Source organism: Neodiprion lecontei, chromosome 1 (genome assembly GCF_021901455.1).
Source record: "Neodiprion lecontei isolate iyNeoLeco1 chromosome 1, iyNeoLeco1.1, whole genome shotgun sequence".
In the NCBI taxonomy this organism is placed as follows: domain Eukaryota; kingdom Metazoa; phylum Arthropoda; class Insecta; order Hymenoptera; family Diprionidae; genus Neodiprion; species Neodiprion lecontei.
Genome location: NC_060260.1, coordinates 31,879,409 through 31,889,075, shown reverse-complemented (window position 1 = coordinate 31,889,075; position 9,667 = coordinate 31,879,409). Strand labels below are relative to the sequence as shown.

At 34.3% G+C, this 9,667-nt stretch overlaps 2 protein-coding genes across 7 annotated transcripts; one reads left to right on the top strand and one right to left on the bottom strand.

The window, feature by feature from the left end:
• Positions 1-23: 23 nt before the first annotated feature.
• On the top strand, positions 24-5,854 carry LOC107219412 (activating signal cointegrator 1 complex subunit 2). Of its 2 annotated transcripts, XM_046730464.1 has the most exons (15): positions 24-193; positions 303-380; positions 989-1,149; positions 1,280-1,664; positions 1,840-2,060; positions 2,162-2,347; positions 2,443-2,598; positions 2,698-2,821; positions 2,879-3,022; positions 3,105-3,227; positions 3,320-3,441; positions 4,145-4,346; positions 4,586-4,793; positions 5,002-5,174; positions 5,594-5,854. In XM_046730464.1, the coding sequence occupies exons 1-14, from the start codon at positions 152-154 to the stop codon at positions 5,139-5,141; spliced, it is 2,292 nt and encodes a 763-aa protein (XP_046586420.1). In that variant the 5' UTR covers positions 24-151; the 3' UTR covers positions 5,142-5,174; positions 5,594-5,854. The 2 variants fall into 2 exon arrangements, with proteins under 2 accessions (XP_046586420.1, XP_015513100.1); XM_015657614.2 differs by having other exon boundaries at positions 5,002-5,854.
• On the bottom strand, positions 3,576-7,949 carry LOC107219413 (bridging integrator 3). 5 transcript variants are annotated; one of them, XM_015657618.2, is made up of 6 exons: positions 7,933-7,949; positions 7,408-7,576; positions 7,219-7,326; positions 6,890-7,064; positions 6,267-6,780; positions 3,576-4,763 (listed from the first exon to the last, which is right to left on the bottom strand). In XM_015657618.2, exons 2-5 carry the CDS (start codon positions 7,413-7,415, stop codon positions 6,271-6,273), a joined length of 801 nt encoding a protein of 266 aa, XP_015513104.1. In that variant the 5' UTR covers positions 7,416-7,576; positions 7,933-7,949; the 3' UTR covers positions 3,576-4,763; positions 6,267-6,270. The 5 variants fall into 5 exon arrangements, with proteins under 5 accessions (XP_015513104.1, XP_015513103.1, XP_015513105.1 ...); XM_015657617.2 differs by lacking the exon at positions 7,933-7,949 and adding an exon at positions 7,672-7,871; XM_015657619.2 differs by lacking the exon at positions 7,933-7,949 and having other exon boundaries at positions 3,576-4,766; positions 7,408-7,873.
• Positions 7,950-9,667: the final 1,718 nt, after the last annotated feature.

Sequence of the window (9,667 nt, the reverse complement as noted above, 5' to 3'; positions counted from 1 at the left end):
GACGCAGCCTTGCGGTAGAAATTCGCGACTTGGGGGAGCTACACGTGAATGCATCAATGAATCCTGCGGGCTTGAGGGGAATTCGTGAATTAAGTAGCTGAGTGGGTTTACGTATGCAAACATTAGAGTTAGCAATAGCATATCAGTATTTATGTCGGATAATGTTGCAAGTAAAGCCATGGATTGCTTTCAGGTAAGCAAATGCCGTTTATAACCACTATTTACCTGTCAAAATGCGTGTATATTATGTTAGAGGTTAGACTACGATTCAAGTTGTCATAGAATGCCTGTTCTTCTCATAGAATCCCGAGTTGAAGCCCCTAGAAGAATTAAAATTCAAGATAACCAACGATGGCATCACTCGGGAGGTAGCAGCTCTGGTAAGTTTTCTTTCATTTGCTTTGTGCCAGACAATATTTAATCTCTGATATGCGTCACTAACCGATGGGTCTTTACCATATTCTCTATTCCAATTCATTAGGGTTTATGAATTACAATTCGTTGCGCAATATTTTTTACACTCATTCTAATTCTTCTACAATTTTACAAGTTGAAACATTGTCACAATGTGGTTCTGTTTAATCTTCCATTTCTCATAAGTCCTTGTTAACTTTTACTTTTGCTAAAGTGAAGTGATTTCTATTTTTTTTTATAGTAACATATTGTGAACCTTGGAATTGAAGGGATTCATTTTGTGTGATTGATTTTTCATTAATTATTTACTCACTTGCTCATTCACCGCATGTTGGATGTAAAAATGTTATAGTGCATTAAGTCGAAAATTCAAAAATATCGTTACTCAATAATAATTGCAACTCATTGGAAATTATCTAAGTACGTACGATTTAATTAATTTTTGGGTTTATCCAAAATTTTTTTTATTATTACTGTATTCATAATATTTTACCTGCTATCACTATGTTTCAGGATCATTATTTTGAGACATAATAAACACTTAACCATATCTATTCTATTTTAAATTTTACAGAGCGAAAACTGGGTGGAAAAACGTTACTACCTTTATTATGTAATGCCAGAAATTTACACAGGCGATGGAATTGAAATTATGGGAGCAAAAGAAGAATGGCTAGAGCTTGTCAATCATATAATACAAGATTTGAAATGGCTCTTGTGTCTTCCCCACCATAAGTAAGTATTTCATGCACCCTACTGTATGTGCATAATATTTGATGTGTTTGATAAATGTGTTTGTAATGTCACACATGTTTGCGTAATTATTGTTAGATATTATCACAAAGCAATTTCATTTGCCCTTTAGGTTTTGGTCTCATATTATTTATGAGCCATTTATAACGAACATTTTAGTATCTGTTCTTCAAGAGAGTCCGCCGTTTTATGCTCTTGAAAACTTTCCCGATGTCCCTGAAATGAAGGATGCTGTAAATCTACTACAGCAGTTGGTATTATTAACATTTGTTCGGCTAGTAACAAACCGAGAAAACTCTGAGAACTACATGGATCCAGTTGTTCAGGGTAAATTGCTTTATGACAACTACATATTTACCATCGCTATAATATGGGATCTCTGTCAACTCTATGGAAGAGAAAACAGGAAGACTGTCGAACATGTTATACATACACTGTTCAAAATTCAACCACTCTACGAAGATGATTTGGAAAAATCTATTCCATTTCTGATCCAGGTATTAAACACAATGATGTATTCAACAGCAAAAACCAAATAATTTCTTTTACCACTAGAAATTTGATGGTATTTCTCAACTTTTTTGCATCTATAACATATACAGTGCATATACAAAAATAGTCACAATACACATTCACTAGTCAGTTGCATGTAAGCATCGCGTTTTTGAACAGGTTTTTCGAGGAATAGAGCAAAGGTTTGAAGACTGTCCTGTTCCCTTCTCTGGAGAAGTTGTCTCATTGTGCGAAAGGGGTGGTGCTAGTGGAGATATTACATTAAGTATCCTAGAAGACCATGTTATACACCTCTTAGATGTGTCGTCAAGTCTTGCTATTGTCCTAGAAATCTACCCAGCTGGCGCTAGAATTTTTCATAAAAGAGACTTTATGAACAGGTAGAAAATCATCAACAGTTTAAGTTTTCAATCATAATTCATTTTTTCGAAAATGTTTGTGCTACAGGGAAAACATGATCACTCATTAATTAATTTTTCAGGATAATCATGGTCTATGAAAATATTGTGCCAGAAATGTATAAAAGGCTTGAACAGTTAGCATATAGTGAAGAAACCATGGAAAAATACTTTGAAATTGAACATCGATTAGATGTTACAAGGGTGGAAATGCTAAAACTATATAGATCTATAATATTTATCTCAATAAATGATATACTGGAGAAAACGTAAGTGATCCAGCAATAATATTTAGGAATGCAATGCAATTAACACATATTTAATACTATGATAATTGGTTGTTGAAATCGTTGATATATTACAGGAATGAATTGACTGAAGTAGAGATAAAGGAGCATGTGGATAGATATCTTGGTGTTTTACTAGATGCATTAGCAGAGAAAGAATTCATAAACGATTACCACCAGATGTATCCAATTGACGTGGATCTAGACGTCTTGGCACATATTTGCCCTGAAGTGTATCCCTTTGATTACTAACAATTTGAAAAAATTAGTATTTTAATCGTGAAATAATTTTGTACTATACATTCCTTAACTATTTAGTTATGTACCATCAGTGATGCGATGAAGTGTGATTTTATCCTGCAGTCTTTGTATGCATCGCTAAGTGATACAAGTCAAATAACACGGATCGCTGATAAATCGAAATCAAAACCGAGTGTTCCTATGGAAAATAATTTTGTAAGTAGGAAAATGCTTACTAGTTTTCAGTTGTTAGTCATGGAACTTTCTGTACAGGAAAATGCCTTCAATAATATGCCTTCAACAAGTCAAAGTCAGCCTGAGGAAACATTAAATACTAGTAAAACCACTGTAGAGCTAGCCTCTCTTATTACCAAAGTGAAAGACATTCTACCTCACTTGGGCGAAGGTTATATTGAGGTAAATATTTTTTATTGAAAATGTACAGTCACTAAAACTGTAACATTGAGATGCGAATAATAATCACGTTATGCACTTGCAGAAATGTTTGAGGCACTATAATAATGATAGTGAATCTGTGGTAAACGCTGTCTTAGAGGACTCCCTACCATCTGATATCAAGGAATTGGATCCAACGCTACCGTACATCCCGCCTGATCCTATGGTATTTGATACTTCAATAAGATCTTTAAAGATTTTGTTGGTACTTAACATTTCCGTTAATTTTAAATTTGGTATGTCTTATCCTCAATACAGGAGGCATCAGTTGCAGTCGATCTGGCCACAGGTATGGAGAGACTAAACGTATTTGACAATGACGAATTTGATGTCATGACAAGGGACCACATTGATGCATCGAAAGTACACAAAGGCAAAAGGTGAGGCATTTTGATTGATTTATATAACATCTGGCCAAAGTATTTTTTAGCATCTGCTGTATAAGCCAGTTTCATTACTTTGTTGTTTTTTTGGGATATATAGAAATGAAATTGAAAACGTTTCATAGAAATGCAAATTCAATATATTTACAAATCGCAAGGTATCAATGCATAATATTAACATACATATCTACAAGAATAAATAGTACGTTTTCAGTACTACAGTTTATATACAATAAATATAATATTCAGCAATATTGGTCGAAGATTAAATATCTTCTAACAAATGAATTTGAATTTAAAGCTGAATGATGGCCTTGGCATCAGACACAAAGGTATATGTCAGAGCCATCAAAACCTACACTACATTTTTCAAGTCATTACATGATTATCGGATTTAAAATAAAAATTCTGAAATAGATATAGTTTGAATGTGAACATAATCTGGAAAAAAATATATAATAAACAAAACTCTAGGCATTATATGCTTTTCTAACATAAAATATAGTAATATAAATGGAATGAAAAATATAACATCTGTTTATAATTGGAAATACAACTAACAAAATATTTATATCTCATTCAAAAAGTATATATCAGGTATTCAAAGTAAATAATAATAGAATTCATTTCACGATTGATATGAAAGAAAATCAGGAAATATCAACACTTGTTTATATATATTTTTTACATGTACTTACAGAAAAGACAAGCACAAGAATCTAAATGAGCTGCTTAATGACAAATCTTATAAGGAAGAACTGCACAGTGTGTACTCAAAATATAGCTTGATCACAGACGATTATGAAGATGAGTACGACGACACATATGAAAGTCAAGACGTTGGCTTAAGTGCTCGTGATGAAGCAACTGAAATGGATGCCCGACCATTTACAGTTCCAAGGGTTAGTTTCGACATCAAGTAACAATGTAGAATTTTTTTTTCCATTTCCGAACCAAATTCAGCCATATGCAAACAAGTATTGATACAAATTGAATGATTGAAACAGACACAAAAATGATTCATGGTTGCTTTCTATGATTTGATATCAGACCTTGCTAATGATAATTATAATTGCAATTTAGTAGTGAGTTGAATCGGAAACAAAAAAATTATTTAGATATGTTGATATATTTGTTACAGGTGCTTCAAACACGAAGTAAATATGAAGGTCCTTCAGATGATGACGAAGATGAGCAGGATCAAAATGCAAAAACCAGCACAAATAGTGACAGAACTCAGTTTGTGCAAGATCCAGCTGTTTTACGTGCTAAAGCAGAAGAACGAAGGCTCTCTAAACGTGGAGACCATATCCGGAAACCTACTAGGGCACAAGAAAAGGATGTAGTTGGTGAGCCACTCATAATAAGAATATCTTTGAATCGATTATAAACTTGAGAATTTTCTCCAATCCAGTAAATAATATTAAATATTTCACACAATAGCATTCAAAAATTTCTAGTATCATAGTACGTTTGAGATGATGCTATGTTTGTACCAAAGCTAATTTTTGTGGTATAGAAATAGATCTTTAAAACTCATGTTTCTTCAATTTTCAGGCAAGCCAAAGGGCCAAGGTCAAGACAAAAAAGTAGTCATAAACAGGGAAAATAAAAATACGCACAAATCATCAAGAGCTAATCATAATCGTCGTACGGGTGCTCAGTGGAAAAGAAATCAAGGGATGGTTCCCTCTTAGGTTGATGGGTGAAAAGTTATTATCAACTCGCATGTATGTTCTAGACATAACTTTTGTTATATATATGTGATCTCGACAATTGGTTACTTTCGAAAAAAAATTACTGTCAATAATCTACTTGATCAAGAATCTACCGAGTACGATACATCATAGCTGTGTACAAGACCAATGATTTATTTGGCAGAGTTTTTAAGCAACACACCAGAATTGATGAAATACTTCATACTGGCCTGTTGGATAAAGTTATTACAAAATAGAAAATGCAAAAGTTAACTTTCGATTTTCTCAAAATAATCAAGATGATATTATTATTTGATGAATTGTACAAATAATAATACTGACAGTGCAAAGTAGCAGCTATTCATTGAAATGGATAATAATGGTAGTATAGATACACCTGTTGCTGTTATATAAGAATAGTTTGTCAAAATAAAATAATGGTTTTGAGGCAGGTGGCGATCAATCATTACAGGGAGACATAATTTCGGCACACGTCAATGGATTCGTCTATCCTATTTAGAGGTGGGAATGAAAAGTATAAATTCAACAATATGCAGACATGTTTTGTATCTATTAACAAAAGTATTGACGACTGGAACGTAGATGCTCACAAGAAAGCACATGTATATGTATCGTACATCATATATCTCGTGATATGCACTTAAAGTTGACTAATGAATCTTGCAAAAAAATAAAATTCCTTGCACACATGAGCTCAGTTATTTCAATTAAAAGTTATCTGAATACACGGGTGTTGAATATGTTTCGATCATTTCGATTTGAGATCGTAATATATAATGCCTGTTTACAGACCACATAATCATCAACTCCATCAACAGTACCATCGGATTTCAGGATCTTGAACACAGGGCTTTCAGTGCAATGAGATACTTTCGGTATTTTTTTTTAGAAGTGTGCAAATAAATATTCTATTATTACGTTACATCATTATGTAACTGACCAGAAAATTATTTATTTGAATATAGTCTATATGAAGCTTTAAGACAAGAAACTAAGAATTTTTTTCACGGATACACCTGTACTTTGAGAAATTGTAATACATGACTGTAATCGGTTGTCAAGCATTTTAAACAATTCTCAGTAAAAAAGTGATTATATACTTACGCAATCAGTTATCTTTGACAATAGTAAGAGCTCGTATTTCATTCATGTACCCAGTGATCAAGTGTTGATAATCTGTCTCTGACATCATAGCGCTCCCAGGAGAATCGGATGAATTTTGAACAGGCATCAGATGTGTAAACAATCTTGTCGTGTTGCCATAATAGTCTAATTGAATCATTATCAGGGCATGAATGCTTGGCTTAATATATTCCAATCTCTTATCTAAAAATGCGGGCAATTCAACCAGTAACTGAGCATGAACAGTTCTCAATTCTTTTCCAGCCACCTCTTCTGCCCGACGTTCCCTTTCTAATTTAGCAATATGGCTAGCTGCTCTATCCTTTTTTTCCTGTAGTTTTCTGACTCGATTATGCAAGTACTTCCAGTTATTGACAAGTTCCTCACGTTTGGTAATAGCTGCAGCAATCAGAGCAAATTCGTCTCGCAGTTTTTTTAGCGGCTCTATAAAAGTTTTTTGGCAAAGGTGAATCATTTCTTGGACCGTTTTGCCTACCTGAAAAATTAATAGTGATAAAAGTTAGTATCATTAATATCTTCCGGTTAAAGTGAATATTTCACTCGTTTTTCATTAGGTATAAGAACTTGATGATTTAATCACATACTTGAGTAGTAACGGAATGATAGTCTTCAACTATTCTCCGGAACTCATCACTGAGGTGAGCTAATCCACTTGTACTCAGGTTCATGCTTAGTCGCTGATCAGCTCGGTCTAGATTAGCAACCGCCTCTAAATACTTTTTCATTTCCTTGGTCAGCTTCCTAATAGTATCCTCGGCACTGTGCAAGTCAGTGAGAAAGTAATTTAAGGTGAAGGTTTTTTATTTTTCATTGATCAAAAGAAAAGGAAGCTGGTCAATACTTTATGATAAATATCCTGTATGTGCATGAATAATTAATGGGCTATCAGTCGATAGAAAATAAAGTTATTTACTGTATGAGCTTCTGGACAGTGACATCCAAATCCCTATCTTCTGCATGCGAGAGCAAGGGCGGCGCTGGGGATGGCCTTTGCGTCAAGTGGTTCCTCTTCAACGGATTCCTGTTACAAAAGGTGACATATAAGAGCTTAAATACTGAGGTCAAAAGTGAAAATGAATAATTGTAATGTTTGGTTACTTACCACGTCATGTTACATCCACAGCAAATTCAGTTATCATAATCAACAGCCGAATATCCCCCCTCTATCCCAACTGATAACTATACTGGCACAACCCACATGTCGCTATGTAGTTCACTACAAATATACTGACGGCTGAGAATTCCATCACGCCTTTACGTAGAATGTCGTTCTTTGAAAAATAGAATCGCATTGAATAAATTTAGATTGATTAACACATATGTACGCACATATTTACATGTATACACCTATCTAATCGATGTTTACTTTTTACTGCTCTTCACGAACGTCTGTACCACGGACTTAGTCTGTACGCATGTTTGCGCTTACAATAAATGTAAAAATTGCAAATATGTATCAACGAAGTTCAGCATAACACATATTTTTATGTTTTATTTATTGCTTTTATCTGCAAACAAACTACATGTGACATATGTGAGAACTAGTTACTAAATAATTATTAACTACGTGTACTACATTACCGATAAACACAGGTCTGACTTAGCGGAAGAATTTAAAGATAGTTACTTCTGGGTAAATTTTCGTGACCAATAGTCAGTGGGTAATACACAGGTCTGTATCCGTATTCTGCAACTCACTATCGAGAACTATCAATAACGTTAAGTAGTTATCCCCGTCCCGTTGTGCCGTAATGCGTTGACTGTAAATGCATAAAGTCGACCCTTATGCTTTATTTAGAAGAATACCCGAGGCTGAATGTCTTTGGCAACAATCTTCAGTTAACGGTTTTAGTACCATTTAAGTACTAGCATTTGCGCCATCTGTAACAGCACATGCAGCAGAAAATCGAGAGATACGCGCAAATCGGAACAAGCGTTTCTTCGACACGGTTCGGGTACCGGTACATTTGTAAAAGGGACGAGCTTTTGTTATCTTGACAATCATTTTTTAAATTCAATTTTGATCAACTGTCGAAGTTGACAATAGTCATTATAATAATCGATGAATCAGCTGATTGTATACAGTAAATGAAATCCAGTTCAAGGTGTTATGTATAAGTTTTTTCAACGTTTAGCAAACAAACATCGCGAGTGTGAATCGGTGCGCATTTTTTTCGTCTATGTTTGAATCAATTGACCAATGTCATGCATGATCAGTACATAAAACTGATCTCTAGAGTAAATGTATTTTTCGTTTAAAGCTCTCTCCGTGCTGTCACAAATGCCCTGAGTGCGGTAATCGTAGCTTGTTCATGCATGGAGACTAAAAATGTGTTTCCAACAATTTCGTTCTTTCTCGGTGATCATATTTTCATTTGAAGTGATTGGGTGTAGTTGAAACGTGCGAAATTTACACGTAGTGAAAATTAGTGAAAAACGAAGAAACCTGAAGCGGTTATAATTCCAATGGAATGAAGTTATTTGAAAATTATGACAGATGTTGAGCTTGTCGTCGTAGTGCTTCAATGCTGGAGAATTTGCAGTAAGTTTCGTTTATAGATATTTATGTTATACCCGTTACATGTACCCGTCTTCTCTCAGCTTCGAATAATTTGGAATTTAGTGCAGCTCGCATAAAGTGTCAATTTTTGCGTCCTTGTGAGATGAATGCAATATGCAATATAATCGCAATATGCCTAATGCCTATGATCAAAGGATAAAATGGCAAAAGTGATAAACGCTTTAAGCGGCTTCCTGATTGGTCCAAACGTTATTTCTGACTTTTTCAAACTAGGGTGAAGAAGTGACAGAATAACCTCCTGCAGGCTTCTTACTTTCAATTTATTTGTGTTTTATGCGCGTGGAGTTGATACTGTGTGGCTCTAGGGGCAGCCCAATTTTTTATTCTGTGTTTGATGGCACTGCTTCATATCGTACGCACTTTGGCATCCTGATACTTACAATTCATGCAGGCATATGTTTTCATTCAATAACAGGTATTTGGGGGATCGACTAAGGGATAAATCAAGTATTCTTGGGTACTAGTTACGTACCAAATTGAATATTTGCAGACTGGTTTTTTATTTAGAAAAGAAGAAACTTATTCGTATGCACAGCTGTCATACTGGCTCACTTTTTTGATTTTCACAAAAATTTTTACGGATTTCGAAAAAGGCTATAAATAAATGGTTTATGTACTAATTTGATGTATTTTTCCGATAAAAATGATTGCAGCCTTTTCCAAATCGATCAGATCAACCCTTGTTAAAATTACGTATAAATTCGGATAGCACACTGTAAAAAACATGCGATGTGGACTTCTATAGAATATTTCTTGGGTTCAATCTAGCACTATTTGATGT